We start from the raw sequence: 18,033 nt of genomic DNA, 5'->3' as shown, positions 1-18,033 counted from the left end.
GAATTGTGCAAACTTTCCTGTGAGGGATTTTATGAAGACAGGGCTGTTTTTAGATCTTTATCTGAGGGGCCATTTTAAAATTGCTAATCTATTAAAACACTTAAGCGTGACCTTTCAGATGCTTTAGGGTAAAGCTCTGGCACCATAAATATGAATATGGACTCTTGGGACTGCTGCTCCATGACGAAGCTGAAACCCCTAAAATATTTGGATGTCTGACCACTGACAGCAGCTCCTGGATATCAGGACGTCCTACTGATATTACATTGGATTGATAAAAAACATCACTGTGATATTTCCCCAGACAAGATATACAATTTAACATTTCATTAAGAGCAATAACTTTCTGTTATTATTCGAGTCAAAATATGTGATGGTGTTTGCTCTCTAATATGTATTTAAGTATACCAATAATTATGTGCAGAAATATTTTAGCTGTTTGGGAGGTAAGGATATAACAGTGAAGTAGTTTAATACTGACTTATGTTACAAACTCTGTATTAAATTTTCTATATTTCTTTATTGTGTAAACAGCAACTTTGACAGTTTGCCAAGGATCTGGCTCCAGGTGTTGCAGATGCTGGCAAGAAAAAATATATATCTGTGAATGCGTTGCTACTAAAATGAAAAGATGGGCAGCAGAATAAATAATATTTAACTATTAGTTCATTAGAAAAAAGAAATATTCATGTAGTCTGGTCTATATGTATTTGGGCATGACACAATTTTTGTAATTTTGTCTTGAAAATAGGTTTTATTTGCTTTGTTATTTGTTATAGAATAACAAGAGAACAGGCCTCACTTTTCCATGAAACAGAACCTAAGTCGACTGTACAATTACTGCTAATCCTCTGGCAATGGCTTTAATTTACAAACATTTCAAACAAGTCTTGATTGTTCAATTTAAAATCAGCTGTTGTGGTGCACACAAGGAAAACTATTTAAAAAACATGTTTACATTTATAACAATACTTACAACTATAATGTATATGCAAAGACTACCACACAAAATCTAAAAAACAAACTTAAGTTTCCATTTATGATTATCTGAAGTTAGGAAAATTTACATTCAAATAAAAATAACTGTCATCAGAGCCAAATGTATAACCTATTTGCATCGACTGCATATGTTTATGTTTTAAGTGAGATATAAAGAATTTCTGACTCCTGACTTTAGTGATGTGTCCCACACTTTCTCACACAAACACAAACTTTGACCCACGTTTAGGCTCGTGTCACTGTGTGTAAATTGTTTCTTCATCACACAGGAAGGTTGTTGGGATTAAACTCTGAGGTCAGCACATGTTGATGATGTTTTCTGTTTTTCTCTGTTTGTTGATCAATTATTAACTTTTAGCGCCCAAAATCAAAGCAAACAAGTAGTTTTCTCATCAGTTTCTTATCGCACTTTGATTTCACTTGTCAATCTCGACCCCTCGTTGTTCGGTGACGTCACCGCGCATAACGCGCGCGTGTTGACGACATCTGACGTGTCTCCGTCAACACAACAATGGCGGATGCCGTGGAGGAAGCTCTTCGGGGCAGCTGGTGAGACAATTTGTTGTTCAGTCAATATTTTCGGAGCCTTTGTCTCGATTGTCAGACAGTCGCGTCGGATTTTTGTCGCAGATTTCCGTGTAAAGTAACTAAAGATGAGTTTTTGTGTTTAAAATAGTGCTGGAGTTTGGTGACGTTACTGCTTACCAGCTAGCCAGCTACATGACAATTAGCTAACCCGGTTCTGATAAATTAACGGTCGATAAATCTCAGACGGATAAAATAACAGCTTTTAAGTCTGTTCGGTGACGAAGTCTACATTTTTATCGTTTTCTCCGCCTCAGTGGGAAGTTTAGTAGCAATGTTAGCCGGACAGCTAATATTTAGGCGGACAGCCGCTTCCCTTTAATCTACCCCAGCTTCACTCTGTTGTTCCAGTTTTATTTTACTCTGAAATATAGAAAAGAGTTTATAGAAAAGTGCTGGTTATATCTAAAAACTTTTAAAGCAGCTGCCATTAAGGTGGTTGGCATCGTGAAAGAGGTCTTCATGTGTCAGATTAAAGGAAAAACCTGAACGATAGACCAGCAGAGAGGGCTCTGGTAGCTCTGTTGGTGTGAATGGTGCGTGTCCATTCAGATCTATCGTGAAATGTTTCTACTTTGTTAAGAAAGACCTCTTCTGTGACACTGCCATTTGTCACAGTGCACGGGTCACTGAGGAGTTCCATGAGTATAAAAGTGACCTGGATTTTATACATATGTATAAATGTGTACATACAACCATCGGAGATTTTGAACACATGCGTTAGACACTGCGGCTTCATCAAAACGTCAGATGAGGAAATATCTAAAAATGGTGTTCATCTCTTTGGAGATTTGGAGAACCAACACACAGATTCACAGGGAAGCTGTGAATGCCCCCTTTTATGATGTTGCTGTATTGTTTTCCTCTTGAGTTTGTCACCTGTCTGTATGCGGAGTTAAATTAACATGTATTAAAAAAAAAAGATTAAGATGTAAATTAAGAGCAATAAACAACACAGGGCATTTAGTAAAAGCTGACATAATTTACATAATTACACAGATGTGAATAATGATTGAGTTAAATATGAAGTTAATAATAATACATGTTGTTAACCCTGTTGCCTCACAGCGAGAAAGTCATGGATTTGAATCCACCATCTGACCCTGTCTTTCTTTGAGTTTGCATGTTCTCTGTGTGATTACTACTCTCGCTTCACCAGTTAACTGCTGTTTCTAAATTGCCCATAGGTGTAAACATTATCTGTATGTCTTTGTTAGCCTTGCGACAAACTAGCAACCTGTCTCTTGCTCTGTAACATACACTGCAGCCCCCTCGGGAAGATGGATGTATGAACTTAATAAAACGTAGTGCTGGACAGTACAGCACAATTTTGAAGATTGGCAGTTTTGTCGTTTATAGTGGTATTATTAGTAATGATATTGTTTCTGCATCAGTGAGCCTTTGCATGGGTTTACTCTGAACCTTGGTGTAATAATTTACCTTAAAATGAACTCTTCAAATCTTATGTTTTGTTTTCAGCCTATGAACTTTTATCTTTATATTTTGTGGGATTGTAACTGTGCCGTTCGTTACTCTTCAGGGACCAGGATCTCATTGACGCTCTTGACTCTGGTGGCTCAGACATGGAGATGGAGAGGGGCACCATCCAGGTCCAGGAGCAGTCAGCTGAACACAGGGCCAAGATGTGGAAGGTGAGAACGTTGCAGCTGTTAGATTATGGTTTCAAACAGTTATTAGACATGTACAACATACTTTGTACGTCTGTGGACAGAAGGCAAGAATTCTTACGTTAAGGTGTGAGTAGACTGGATCATCTCTTATTGGCACACCCAAAGAAAAGACTTCAGTTATGTCTTACATCACATAACAAGAGTCAGTATTGTATGTCAAGCATGTGGATGACAATAATGATGCTACTTATAGGTGACTGACTCGTCTTGGCTTCACATGCAAAATACCAGCCTGTGAAAAGACACGTCATCGGCTGCACCCAGTTGTAAAGCAGCTTTGAATGGGATGTTTATTGTGTCTGATAATAGGCTGTTTGATAATATCATTAGGAGACCTTTTAGTCACTGTGTAAAGTTCAGAGAGCCTTTAATTTTACACCTCATAAAATTGAATAATTTGGTTTATTATAAAAAAGTTCAAATAATGCTTAAAGTCAAATCAAACACAAAGTGTTTATCAGTGCAGGAGAGCAGATGCAAGATTTATTTTTTCACTTTAGGAAAACCTTAAAAATGAGAATAAAGTAGGTGTAGTTTTTGTTGTTTGTGTCAAATTCTGAAAACATTCTGACCTAAAAGTAAAAATTTGCACTTTGCTCCATTAATCATCGTATAAGTCATAGACTATAAACTGAAATTCACTTGGGCCACACGTGAAATGACAAAAAATATCACGGGCCAGACATTTACATTTGATTGATATGTTATATAATTGTTTATTTATTTATTTTTAAAGCTAAGCACTCCATTTACCAAAACAAAATAATGGATTCTGATTTTAAACAACCTGTTTCACAAGCCTGAATATAACAACTCTGTGGAGTGGGCGTCTGTTTTGTGATAGCACGTCTAAGCCATAATTCCTAGACCTCCTCCTCACCAGTCACTTTCTTTAGCTCCTCCGGGAGTCCTGGGTCTGCCTGAGGGTCATGTCCTAGTTGGACATACCTAAAACATATGACATGTCCAGGAGGTATCCTGGTCAGATGTCCAGATTACCTCAAAAAGCTCCCCTAGAGCAGGCGGCCTTCAAAAAGAAGAAAGCTCATTTCTACCATTTGTATCTGCAGTCTCATTCTGATCATAAGTGAGAGTGGGAACGCAGATTGACCAGTTAATCAACTGCATTCCCTTCATAGTCAGGTTTCTCTTTAACACAACACACTGGTACAACCTTCGCATCAAAGCAGATGCTGCAATCTGGAGCGTTCACTATGGTCTTCTCATTCCTGCAGCTTCAACTTGATAACTCAGTGGTTGTGTGTTTGAGAAAAAAAAAAAGAATGAAAAGTCTGTAATCGTGTGGTTTCCATGTTACAGCCTGGAGGTATGAAAATGACTGCTCATAAAAAATCTAAAGATATCAAATGAACTTTCAAAGTTGTCGGTGAGTAAATATGGCCTCCCTAAGGGAGACATGAAGAAACGTATCTTTACCACTTTGTTACTTTTCAAAACAAAAACAATTATTTGCTTTAGCTGCGTGCCAAGTTCATTGAGATCTGGAGCCTGTTTTACCTGTTCATCGCTCTGCAGCTGTACTGGGGTAAACTAGAGCAGCGGTCTCCAACCTTTTTTGTCCCACGGACCGGTTTATGCCCGACAATATTTTCACGGACCGGCCTTTAAGGTGTCGCGGATAAATACAACAAAATAAAACTAGTACCGGTACCGAAAAAAAGAAGATTTATTCATAACACACGTGAAAAGACCAGGAAAACCGAGTTAACGATAAAAACGATAACAAAATAACGCTGGAAACCGATAAAAACCCTGAAAACCAGACATTTCACACCTGAGCCTCAACTCTCGCGGCCCGGTACCAAACGACTCACGGACCGGTACCGGTCCGAGGCCCGGGGGTTGGGGACCGCTGAACTAGAGGGTGCAGAGTTTTTTTTTTTTTTAATTAATTTCGTTTTTTTCTCTCAAAATGTTCCAAAAATAATATCAGCAGCTTCTACAGTATTTTCTTCATGTGTATGAATTTGTTGTCCATCAGTGCAGTGAGATTTTGGCCACTTATAGCAGATCAGTCTTTATTTCCTGAATGTCAGGTCTCCTTTTCTCCCCGTGCTCAGCACTGAATCCTTGTTTTGTTTTTGCAGATTGCTCTCAATGTCTCCGGAAAAGGCGACAGCCTGGCTTCCTGGGACGGTGTCCTCGATTTACCAGAACAGAAGCTCATTCATAACCGGAGTCAGCAGCTGATCGGTGAGTAAATGTCGGTGCCTCTGAATACGTTGACGCAGTCCTGACTTTTGGATTTGAAGTGAGTTTCTCAAGCGTTTTCTGGCACATCCAACTTGAGAATAAATTTTTACTTTAGTAAAAGTCAGTGATTTATTTGTGTCAGGAATTTTGCTCTATTTTGTTTTTTGGCTCCATATCTCAACATTTAAGATCCACTGGGTTTGGCTGGTGAGGTTAAGGGCCTAAAATTCAAGAAAAAAATTATAGGCTGTTTGAGTTTAAAGTTGGATATTTGTGGGGGAAAAACAAGCTCGGCTTAGATGAGATTTCTTTTTAAAATTAGGGATAAAATTCACATATTTGAACTCTTTGGATTATTAACTCATAAAGCATGTTAAGTCCTATCTTTAAGTCAGAAAAGAAACTAAAAGCTCATTTTCATTAAATAGAGTTGCTCTGGACTAATAGCACTGGTCTCTGTGTGCAGCTGGCTCTGAGACGACTGTCTACAAAAAACAAAGTATTTAGTAATAACATCGATCTGCTGTTTGCAGTTTATCTTATTGCAACTCTTGTCTGATATGATGCGCTGCTAATGGGCTGAATATGAGAGTTTGTGCCTGTGTGATGTTGGTGATCTACTGCTAAGACTTCTGAAGCCCTGATGATCCTCCAGAAATGTTATGTTTGGTTTAAAAATACTTTCTTTAAAGGTTTAAATCTTCTCCCTAATCTCAGTTTCCTATCATGTTCCTGTGAGTTTCCGACGCTGGTGTGGGAAGATACTAACGCTTCCTTGTTGAGGTAGCATTGTCCGCCCTCCATAATGCAAAAACGCCTCAGTGGAGCAGCACTCTTGCTGCTGAAGAGATGCAGAGGAGTTTATTTACCACTTCCTACATTAGATAGAAAAAACGGGGAGTATACCATCGGGGTAGCCTCGCTTCCATACATCATGAATCATCTAGCCTCCTCTAACTTTGTACTTTTTTCCCTTCTTGTTCAGTAGAATAGCTCCCCTCCCCTCCAGTCTTTGTCACACCCTCCTCTAATTTGAAATTCAAACCAAAAGTCCCGTCATTTATTTAAAGGAGTACGGAGCTGTGAGCATGAACGGCTGTCACAAGTTTAGATAATATACTGACGTGAAACTATGGGGAGAGATTCAATTGAATAGAAATCTGATAATAATGACATCATTTAATGCATCGATAGGAAAAAAAAAACTGGACCTATTTGGAAAAGATAACTAAAACTGCCGACCCCCTCCGTGTGTCCCATGTTTAGACCAGCTGGCAGTGTCAGAGGAAGAGAGGAGTGAAATGGTGTCCGACGTTGAGTCAGTCATCACTTTCTACTGCAAGTCGCGTAACATCACTTTCACCCCTGAGCTCAGCTGGCCGCACCTGCTCAAACCGCTGCTGGGGCTTCATCTACCCCGGAGCGACCTCTACAACTGCTTCTATGCTATCATGAACAAATACATCCCTCGGTGAGTCATCTCAGCCTCCTTGTCCCCTTCACCCCACTCACACAGACACGCAGGCTTTGACTGTAAAAGCTTTCCCGTTTCAGGGACTGTGTGCCCAAAGGCCGACCCTTCCACCTGTACAGACTACTGCTGCAGTATCACGAGCCAGAGCTATGCTCGTTCTTGGACACCAAAAAGATCACACCAGACTCCTATGCCATCAACTGGGTATGTTGCCTCATGTTAAATAAGTTTTACAACATTTTTGCCCCATTTCAGAAAAAGATTCAGTCAAAAACAATTAACGGCATACAGCTTCAATTTTGGTGAAATAAAAGTTGGTGCAAGCATTTTTTCCCCCTGCAGAAGTGATATTCGTTCACATACATTTACTCCATATTTTTTCATCAGCTGTTCTCCACCTGTGCAGCTCTAGAGCTCAAGTAACACTGCTCTTCATGTGGCCATGGCAAACGATGCGTCTGTGTTTGTCTCTGTTCCACAGCTGGGTAGTCTGTTTTCAAGCCACTGCCTTCCTGAAGTTACCCAGACATTGTGGGACTCGTACCTCCAGCAGGCGGACCCTTTTCTCATCTTCTTTCTCATGCTTATCATCCTCGTCAATGCCAAGTATGCAGCCAGAAAGATAATCCAGCTCGTGGCTGTTTGTGCCAGCTCTGAAAGTTTGTTTTTGTTTGTATCCTCAGAGAGACCATTCTTACACAAGAGGGAGAAAGCAAAGAGGACATTATCAGTGAGTTTGTTCCTCTCTTCTCATTTGTACAGTTTTTGAACGTCTTTTTAATGTAATTAAATGTGGAAAAAAAAATTCATCCCAGAAATGCTGGAAGCGTCTCCTTCTCTCCTGGAGTCCGAGGACATTGAAGACTTGTTTTCACTGGCCCAGTATTACCAGAGCAAAACCCCTCTGTCGCTCAGAAAGGTGAAGCAAATAAAAACTGAGCAGTGCTGAATATAAACAAAGAGACAACGGCAGCATCTAAAAAAACCTCATTGTTTGTTTCCCTTTGTCTGTTTCTGTAGATGAATCAGAATCTGTTTGGTAGCAGTCTGGTGGCTCTCAAAGAGGAGGACACTGACCTCAGTCAGGCGTTGTGCCTCCCTGTGTCTGTCCCTGAAATCCTGCAGGCAAACCAGCTGCAGCAGGTCAGTGACACTTTGAGTGGGAAATTATTAACAGTTCTCAAGTTTGCCCTGTGAGTTTAAGGAAGAAAGAGGATGTGAGGAAACTGGACTTTTTCTTCTTTTTTTTTTAGGATGGGGTACGTTTCTTCGTGGTGGATTGCCGGCCTGCAGAGCAGTACAATGCTGGCCATCTGTCCACAGCCTTCCACCTGGACTCAGACCTGGTGAGGGACAGGGGCTTTAGGGATTCTTTGAAAAATATATTTGCAGTAAACGAATATAAAACAAGCTTTATGTCTTCTTACAGATGCTCCAGAACCCATCTGAGTTTGCACTCTCTGTGAAGTCCCTCCTGGAGACACAGAAGCAGTCTTTAGAGTCGGGTTCCATCGCCAGCGGAGAGCACCTGTGCTTCATGGGCAGCGGGAGAGAAGAGGAAGACATGTACATGAACATGGTGTTGGCACATTTCCTGCAGGTGAGCTGTGAAAGTGGGATCCATATAACGATTACAAACGTTTCCTTTAAAAAAAAAGAAAAGAAAATATAATAAAAAAAAAACCAAAAAAAACCAAACGTTTCCTTTAGATTTTTCAAAATGTCAAAATCTCTGTTTGCTTATAAAATAAAATAAACGAAGCAGAAGCAGGAAAGTCATTATAATTCATGCTTAAAAAAAAGTAGTAATCACTAAAAGTCTTAACTGGAAAAATGAGAATTGTGTGACCTTGTTTGGCAAAACAAATGATTTTGTGATCTTTGTTTTGCAATATTATGGATGATATTCTAGCAGATCGGCTAATTTCAAGCTTTCTGTTACAGAAAAACAAAGAGTATGTCAGCATCGCAAAAGGAGGTTTTATGGGTGAGTAGGAAAATGACAATACTGACAAGCACATTAGTCTGCATACACACAGAGAAGTAATATGAACATGGAGAGGCCTATTTTTGCGTGTATGTGTAAGTTATAGTTTTTGTAATGGTTACGTCGGTGAGGTGATGCAGCAGTGGCTGTCAGTGATTTGTCAGGATCTTGTTTGGACAAATCCATCATCATTTTTTAGCATGAAATAAAGTTAAAATACTATATTCATTTCTTGTACATATATGTATGTATATAGGGTAGATAGAGAGAGATGTTTCTGAGAAACTTGTACACATCCACATTTTTATATATCTGTCTTTTGGTCACAACTGCAGTACAGCAAATTGTGAAAGCTAAAATTCACAGAGACACGTGTACTTCCAGCTCTTCAGCAGCACCTGGTAGACATGAACGTCGAGGGGCTTGACTCCTCGTACGTCCACTGGATCGTCAGCACATCTGGATCTCACAGCAGCCTCAGCTCAGCTGATGTAAGAAGTTAGGGGAGCCAGCCAACCCCCTTTATCATAAAGGACATAAACATCACAATATGCTCCACACTGGAGGTGTTAAGAGAGATCTTCTGTCTGATGGCACGGATTGTTACATTTTCCCATGAATACAGGGAGAGTCTCTGAGCGGCCCTGGAGACAGCAAAGGTGTGAAGTCCCTGGTCAACAAGATGACATTTGCTCTCAAGTCCAAGTCGGTCAATGTTAAGGAGAAGATGATCAGCTTCATTGAGAATACCTCTGCCCCCGTCGACAGGTGAGAAACTAGTTCCTCAAAACATTCACCACTGAAGCTCACACTGCAACACACACTCTCAATTTTCTGTGTAACTCATACAGTTTGCTACAATAACAGAATGCAAATTAATATTATAACACTGAAAAAAAATCAAATTTGTGATTCTTCTCACATATCAAATACTAAAAACCAAAGTACCAGAGCGCCTTCTGAGAGCCAACTGATCCCTCTTCAGATGAAATTCTACCAGAACAGTTAAAATTGACCGTTTTTTGACATCCTGCTAGTTTGGGTTTAGTGCATATTTACACCTGACTGAAAACACCATATTTGCTTTTCCATATTTCCTGTCATGAAATTAAGTTCCTTGTGCCTTATCCCATAATAGAATATCTTTCAATCTACCCTGGCCAGAGAAGGTGATTCCAGATCGGTAAGAACTCCCAAACATCCAGATGTTTACCACTGGCATGCCCACTGGCTGTAGACCCGCACCACTCCCAGGATTTTGGAGACTTTTAACGCATGCTTATTATCAGCATCTCCGCCTACACCTGCCTACACTCATGTAACAACACCACACGTTCCCATACAGTACGGGCAGCAGGCTGTCTATGAGATACTGTTTCTTAGAATTTCTCTTCATGCTTTCACTAACAACATAAAACTGCTGTTTTGTCTGCACTGTCAGAGCTGCTCCAGCCTTTTAGGAAGCATTGAGTCATCTTTACATCCACAAGGTCGTCGTTTTCTAGTCTAACTCACCGAGGCCTTTGGCTTCACCTTTGTTTGCTTGGAGATGCACTGAAAAGTCTGTCTTTCCATTTCATTATAGTTCTTTCAGATGATAGTCAGGGCTATGCAAAACCATAAAATAAACTATAATTTGCTTTAAATAGCCCTGAATATCATACAACCACTAATCTGTAACCCAGATGTCGAGCTAGAAATGTCTCGTTTAACCTCTTCCTTTTTGTATTTAACAGCACAACCTGTGGCAGTAGTGGGCTAATATTTTTTTACTGCAGGCTGGAGGTCTTCATGCCATTGATGTTTGTGTGCAAACTGTTTAATGCACTTAATGTATAATTATCTAGTGTGGCTATAATGCTCTGACCTGCCTTGTTGCCCCCTGTAATCAGGCATGTGAGCAGCAGCGACCGCGTCGGCAAACCTTACCGGGGAGTGAAGCCTGTGTTCAGTATTGCTGATGAAGAAGAGTACGATACAGGTAAAATTACAGCAAACGCAGATTACAATTAGAAGAGGGTATTATTTTGTGGAATATTTAAGCATTGTGAGGGCTTTTATTTTGAAGAACAAAATGATTACTTCCATCTGATCTTCCTGCCAGATGAGATAGACAGTTCCTCCATATCTGATGATGACCGGAAGGAGATTGTCAACATTCAGACCTGGATAAACAAACCTGATGTAAAACATCATATTCCATGTAACGAGGTGAAAGAAACGGGTCACATGTTCCCCAGGTAAGCTGTCAGTTTTGTTTAGGAAACGTTTTAAATGAGTACAGTGACCTTGAAGCATATTGCATGGCAGCCATAATAAGGGCAGGTTGAAGTCTTTAAATACTAAGGTAAGGTGCTTCACTGCTTCCTGAACATAGTTCCTGATTTTCAGAGGCTCCAAATTAATTGAACAAGCTAACATACGTTTAAATACAAGGATTGTTTTTAATAGTTGGATAAAGTCTGGAACCCATGAACATCAATAAATCCTGTGTTTCCTCTGCCACGCCTACCGCGTCTGCCTTCACTTGCTGCTTGTTTATGGGTCTTTCTGCTTTCAGTTTTATCTTCAGTAACTGAAAAGAGATCACGTAACTGACTTGGCCATTTCTTTTCCTTCAGAAACTCTTGGGTTAGCTTTGCAGGAAGCTTTGGATCATTATCCATCTGCGCTATAAAATACCATCCCACATGTCTTGCAGCATTTGACTAAATTTGACAGCATTAATCGATAGGGCTGTTCGATATAACGATATATATCTGATGACGATATAAAAACATCTATCGTTTCATTTTACGCTATCGTTTGTTTCGTGGTGTCGCAAAATAAACTGTTTACGGCAATATTTTTTCATGCGTTTGATGGTCACTGTAGTGGCTTATTCATTTCTTAAAGTTCTCTCTTTCTCTTATATTTAATATAACCACACTACAGACGGACAAGCGCCTGTTTTTATGCGTTGTGTTAGCAACAACGACGGTAACAGCATCGCGTGTCCGCTTGTTTATGTTCCACATAAACCTTTCACAATAAAGCTCAAGATCCTGTTGAGACTTTTCAAAATAAACTGAATCACGTGAAAGAGCAGATTATTTACGGATGAGAAGTAAAAAGAGCCGCCAGGTGCTAAAAAATAAACCTTAGACTCAAACGTTAGAACAGGCTTTTCCCCGCAGCACGCCGTGTAATAAATACTCACAAAGAAAACGGCGCCGTTACAACTTATGTCTAAAAATGTATCGTTTCATGCATCGGTTAAAACACTCGACTCCAGCTACACGACGCGCAGCTGGAAACACTTCACCAAGTCGAGCTGCCCGAGATTCACAGAATTTACAGAAAATGTTACATTTTTGTGATTTATATCGTTATCGGACGATAGATGTCTTATATCGGATATGAGATTTTGGTCATATGCACAGCCCTATAATCGACTGAATATTAAGAATTGCAAGTGTCCTGGGAACTTTCAGGATTTTCAAAGTAAAGTGTATGTCTTTGCAAGAAGAGAGGAAAATGTGAATGACTAACATTTCTTGATAATTTAATTTTCTTCACTGAAATCGTGATGCTTCCCATTGAGGTGAAAGTATGTTTTTGGCTTCTTGAGCACAGTTTTTGACATCCTTCCCTGGGTGTCAAAATTCAAATTTTATTTGTCACATACACAGTCATACACAGTACGATATGCAGTGAAATGCTTACACAACTGCTCGTGACCTAAAGAAAAAGAAAAGGCTATGAATAAGATAGGAAATAAATATGAAAATTAAAAAGGGTAAATTTAACTGGAAGGAATAAAATAAGATAAAATATATAAATTAAAGTTGAAAATAAAATAACTGGACAACAAATACACAGTATAGAAATATATAAGAATGTATGAAGAAATATAAAACAAAAAAAACACCCAGCACGCCCCTGCGGGCGGTTTATCCTTCAAGCTCGGGTCCTCTACCAGAGGCCTGGGAGCTTGAGGGTCCTGCGCAGTATCTTAGCTGTTCCCAGGACTGCGCTCTTCTGGACAGAGATCTCCGATGTTATTCCCGGGATCTGCTGGAGCCACTCGCCTAGCTTGGGAGTCACCGCACCTAGTGCTCCGATTACCACGGGGACCACTGTTACCTTCACCCTCCACATCCTCTCGAGCTCTTCTCTGAGCCCTTGGTATTTCTCCAGCTTCTCGTGTTCCTTCTTCCTGATATTGCTGTCATTCGGAACCGCTACATCGATCACTACGGCCGTCTTCTTCTGTTTGTCTACCACCACTATGTCCGGTTGGTTAGCCACCACCATTTTGTCCGTCTGTATCTGGAAGTCCCACAGGATCTTAGCTCGGTCATTCTCCACCACCCTTGGGGGCATCTCCCATTTTGACCTCGGGACTTCCAGGTTATACTCGGCACAGATGTTCCTGTACACTATGCCGGCCACTTGGTTATGGCGTTCCATGTATGCCTTGCCTGCTAGCATCTTGCACCCTGCTGTTATGTGCTGGATTGTCTCTGGGGCATCTTTACACAGCCTGCACCTGGGGTCTTGCCTGGTGTGATAGACCCCAGCCTCTATGGATCTTGTACTCAGAGCTTGTTCTTGTGCTGCCATGATTAGTGCCTCTGTGCTGTCTTTCAGTCCAGCTTTGTCCAGCCACTGGTAGGATTTCTGGGTATCAGCCACCTCCTCTATCTGCCGGTGGTACATACCGTGCAGGGGCCTGTCCTTCCATGATGGTTCCTCGTCTCCCTCCTCTTTCTTGGGTTTCTGCTGCCTGAGGTATTCACTGAGCACTCGGTCAGTTGGGGCCATCTTCCCAATGTATTCTTGGATGTTCGTTGTCTCATCCTGGACTGTGGTGCTGACACTCACCAGTCCCCGGCCCCCTTCCTTCCGCTTAGCGTACAGCCTCAGGGTGCTGGACTTGGGGTGAAACCCTCCATGCATGGTAAGGAGCTTTCTTGTCTTTATGTCAGTGGCTTCTATCTCCTCCTTTGGCCAGCCTATTACCCCAGCAGGGTACCTGATCACGGGCAGGGCGTACGTGTTGATGGCCCGGATCTTGTTCTTACCATTCAGCTGACTCCTCAGGACTTGCCTGACCCTCTGCAGTACTGGTCCCGAACTTGCAAATAATAGTAATTATATATATACATAGCCAACTGGGAAAATAATATAAATTAAAGTTGAAAATAAAATAACTGTACAACAAAATACACAATATAGAACTATATAAGAATGTATGAAGAAATATAAATAAATATATACACAATAACAGCAGCTGTACAAGTATTAACTGGAAATGAAGAATATAATGTCCAGTGTTGTGCGATCCACATAATGTCTTGTGCAGTGCAAATATGCTTAAAGTGATTTAAGTGATGAAGTGAAAACAAAGTCCAGAAAGTCCAGTGTGTGTGTAAGAACTGTATGTGTGGGTCAGTACTGTGTGGTGGTGTGATTGAGAGACCGTATCGCCTGCGGGAAGAAGCTCCTCCTCAGTCTCTCTGTGTTGGTCTTCAGGGAGCGGAATCGCTTTCCTGACCTCAGCAGAGAGAACAGTCTGTTGTTGGGATGGCTGAGGTCCTTGACCATCTTCCTGGCCTTGGTCCAAGGGTGGACGAGTTTGTGCAATGAGAAACGAATAAACAAGCAAGCGCTGCGGCCACTTATTAAACATTAACTCCTAACACTGATTCTTCTTTTATGTTTCCAGTCACTTGTTGATCACAGCCACTCACATGTACTGCCTGAGGGAGATCGCCACAAGGAAGGGCTTTGCTTACATCCAGTCCAGACAAGCGCTGAACTCAGTGGTGAAGATCACATCCAAAAAGAAGCACCCAGAGCTGATCACGTTCAAGTTTGGAACCAACAATTCAGCTGGAGTGGAGATTTCAGCGGTTGAGAGGTGCTTGTCTGCACGCAGATGAAAAACTAATCAGACATGAATTTTAAAGTAGTGGCTTTACGATTTATTAACATTTTCCCTTTCAGCTAATGTCTGTTTCTCTGTCTCAGATATTTGATTCCCAATGCGGGCGATGCCACGAAGGTCATCAAGCAGCAGATCATGAAAGTCCTGGATGCCCTGGAGAGCTCATAAATGGTGGTGGTGAGCTCGTTTTGGGAGATTAATACAAACTGTAGGAAGAGGCTCCGCCGGTGAAACCTACTCTCCCTCCTGGACAGATCCCAGTGCAGTGTTGACTGTGAAGCCCCGTGTGTCTGTCTTTGGGACGTGGGCACACTGCTGACTGCAGACCTGTGAGCCAGGCTGCGAGTGTTGAAATATTTAGGTGCTCCGCTGTCATCCAACCATTATATTATACTTATTTAAAAAGAAATATTGGTTGTACTGTATGTTCTTCTCTACTGTTAGTATAAAATGGGATCTCATTACAGAGGAGCTCCACTCTGATGAGTTCCCGCTGGCCTTAACGTAGCGTACTGACCGACCAGTGGCGAACTTCTTTCATCCACACGTGACTGACCTTTTCTTTTCCACCTGAGCGTTTTGATGATGACCCATTCTTTTGATGTGAGCAGTATTGAGTTTCTCGTAACATGTTGCGTAGATTTAACGATCATCTGGTCAGCATGAGTCAGCCAGCTCGGACATAACGATGCACACCCCCACCCCCAGAAAAGCAGTACTGGCACATGAAGCAGATTTCCTACAGCAGTAACTGTTTTTGATAACTTTACTTTTCCAGCAGGCAGCCTTAAATATAAACTATTTGACGGTTAGTTTATAAATATGTAATGTGTGTATATATATATCGTGTAAACTGCTCTGTATACAGACCTTTGCAATGTCATTTTGAAAGCATATCCTGAGAGAATATGCAGTGAAACTTGTAAACTTTGCCAGGTTTGAAGTTCCCCTTCTTTCTGATTTTCTGGTTTTATGAAAATTGATTAACCTCATCTCATAGCAGTCTGATGTAGCTCCCAGAAAGCCTCTCTGGACTACATTATGAGCACCTCAGTATTTTCTCGTCCCAGTCAGATTCACCATGTGAATGACATCCCCCGATGAGTAAATTATATCCAGAAGGCTGAAACATTAGGGAGAATGAAAAGATCACACTAACGAGCTGCAGAGGTTTGAAAGGAATGGACCTGATATGCTCATTTGCAGCTCTATTTTTATTTTTGGATTCAACTAGAGTAGCTTTGCATGACTGGCAGTGCAGAATAATCATTATTTATGTTGTCCTCCAGCTTCAGTTCATCTGTTGTCTAAAGTTCCTCCTCTTTTAAGGCAACTTGTATTCTGATTGGCCCCCGAACAGCACTGATGTGATCTCTTTGACATCATACAAGTCAAAGTGTGTAACCCCGAGCCCTGAGAGCAGTCGGAAGTCTGAGCTTGGGCTTATGGGGATTACGCGGACATAGCTGATGTGATTATTTGAAAGTGTGGCCATATGTTTAGTATTCGTGTATGACAGGAAATAAGTAAAAGCATATGAAGTCCACTTTAAAGACGGTTTTCACGGTGCACAAAAAGCTGATCTCATTTCTGACCCACATAAACAACTTTTCTGTCCACACAGAATAGAAGAGCAGCACAGGTGGTTCTCAAACTGTGGTGCACAGATCCACAGGTGATTATGACCAGGGGGGAAACATGAGGTTAATCCACCGTGGATGAGTATGATTTTTTTTGAAAGTACAAAAGTAGACGAGAGTTTGGTGTGGTTGTGGTGACATTTATTTCACTAAAATTCAGATTAGATTTTTTTTTAATTGCTATTGATCGTCTCATGTTTTTGAGTGGCAGGCGTGCTACAAAAAGTTTGAGAACCGCTGATGTGAAGTTATCACGACTACACTGATAAATGGGCCGCTGTTGACTTCTGATGGATGTTTCCCACTTACAGGCCCCAGTGTTCATCTGTGCTGTCACATGATTTTTCGTGCTGACTTAATTTCCAAAGTGATGAAAAGCTTTAAAAAAATAGAAATTATTTTTACAGGGTGAAGATTTCTGTTTCCCTGGGAAAAAGGCAACATAAGAGGAAAAAGAAAAACGTCATCTATCAGCCAAATTTTTTTGTAACATCAGTATCCAATTTCATAATCGGTGCATCCATATTTATATATAAATATATATCTCTGTCTGTCTCATGTATTAGCTAAAACCATATACTGTGTTAAGCAGTCTGCAGTCCATACTGAGCAGTTTCAGTTTGCTTGCCACTGTTGCCTTCGGCCTCATGCCTGTGACGTGCGATATGGGCACCAGCAGTGGCGTGAAGATCCTCTAAAATCGCGGTTCTGTTCGTAGAGCGGTGGCGTTTAAGGTTCGGCTGAACGGTTTTATTTTGCATGCTTTAACAGCTCCACATGGGTGTCACACTAATGTGCGATTGGTCTGTTTCAGAATTGCCACGCCCCCCTCGATCGCCGTATCTTATTCTTTAGTCATGAAATCTGCTTGGACTCATTCTTGCTTTCTTCCTGCTTATTTATTTGCTTTGAAGTCTAGTTGTGTGTTCAGCCTCCCACAGAGACCTCCAGTGTGACAGTTGCAGTTTAAACTTCAGCCCAGAGGGCATTGACCCCTTTCTCAGACTGAAAAGCACATTTAAACTGAGCAAAGTAGAATTCAAGACAAAATCTGTTCCCGACCCTCCCTCCAGTCCGAAGCATTCCTGTGTAATCCATGCGTTGTTGTGCTTTTCTGATATTTTCCCATTGACTGGAACATCCTCGACTGGGAGTCTTTACATTCTCTGTAACATCACTGGATCAGGCTGTCAACCACTAGTCCAGAATGCAACCTGTCTCAAATGTAATTTGCACCTTACTGTACTGCTGTTATTTTCTAAGCATTTCTGTTTTTAATAAATGGAGATTATTTGACTGCACGTTTGGACACACTCATTGTGAAACAGCATTTGACATGCAGTTGTGACCAAAGGTTTTTGGACATTAACTTTAATTTTTTCTGTACAGCAAAGTGGATTGTAAACAAGATGTGATTGAAGTGAAACTCTCAGCCTTAATTCAAGGCTTTAACAAAAGTATTGCAAAAATAAAATATTAAACTACAGCCTTAAGATGAACAGTATCAAGTA

At 41.0% G+C, this 18,033-nt stretch overlaps 1 protein-coding gene across 2 annotated transcripts; it reads left to right on the top strand.

The window, feature by feature from the left end:
- The first annotated feature begins 1,430 nt into the window (after nucleotides 1-1,430).
- tbc1d23 (TBC1 domain family, member 23) lies at nucleotides 1,431-15,287 on the top strand. 2 transcript variants are annotated; one of them, XM_005923428.2, is made up of 19 exons: nucleotides 1,431-1,548; nucleotides 3,125-3,236; nucleotides 5,384-5,489; nucleotides 6,756-6,960; nucleotides 7,044-7,167; nucleotides 7,445-7,569; nucleotides 7,647-7,693; nucleotides 7,779-7,882; nucleotides 7,984-8,106; nucleotides 8,217-8,309; nucleotides 8,393-8,563; nucleotides 8,908-8,950; nucleotides 9,335-9,441; nucleotides 9,576-9,718; nucleotides 10,089-10,133; nucleotides 10,843-10,931; nucleotides 11,055-11,190; nucleotides 14,661-14,855; nucleotides 14,966-15,287. In XM_005923428.2, exons 1-19 carry the CDS (start codon nucleotides 1,511-1,513, stop codon nucleotides 15,048-15,050), a joined length of 2,091 nt encoding a protein of 696 aa, XP_005923490.1. In that variant the 5' UTR covers nucleotides 1,431-1,510; the 3' UTR covers nucleotides 15,051-15,287. The 2 variants fall into 2 exon arrangements, with proteins under 2 accessions (XP_005923490.1, XP_005923491.1); XM_005923429.2 differs by lacking the exon at nucleotides 10,089-10,133.
- The last annotated feature ends 2,746 nt before the right edge of the window (nucleotides 15,288-18,033 follow it).

Source organism: Haplochromis burtoni, unplaced genomic scaffold (genome assembly GCF_018398535.1).
Source record: "Haplochromis burtoni strain Fernald_Lab_line unplaced genomic scaffold, NCSU_Asbu1 Contig_5, whole genome shotgun sequence".
In the NCBI taxonomy this organism is placed as follows: domain Eukaryota; kingdom Metazoa; phylum Chordata; class Actinopteri; order Cichliformes; family Cichlidae; genus Haplochromis; species Haplochromis burtoni.
This window is presented reverse-complemented; position numbering and strand designations above follow the sequence as displayed.

Bases quoted from the DNA above. Each gene is read 5' to 3' on its own strand.
- tbc1d23 (XM_005923428.2), top strand. From the start codon at position 1,511: ATGGCGGATGCCGTGGAGGAAGCTCTTCGGGGCAGCTG. The intron at 7,168-7,444 runs GTATGTTGCCTC...TCTGTTCCACAG, and splicing joins ACTCCTATGCCATCAACTGG to CTGGGTAGTCTGTTTTCAAG. The intron at 8,564-8,907 runs GTGAGCTGTGAA...TTTCTGTTACAG, and splicing joins TGTTGGCACATTTCCTGCAG to AAAAACAAAGAGTATGTCAG.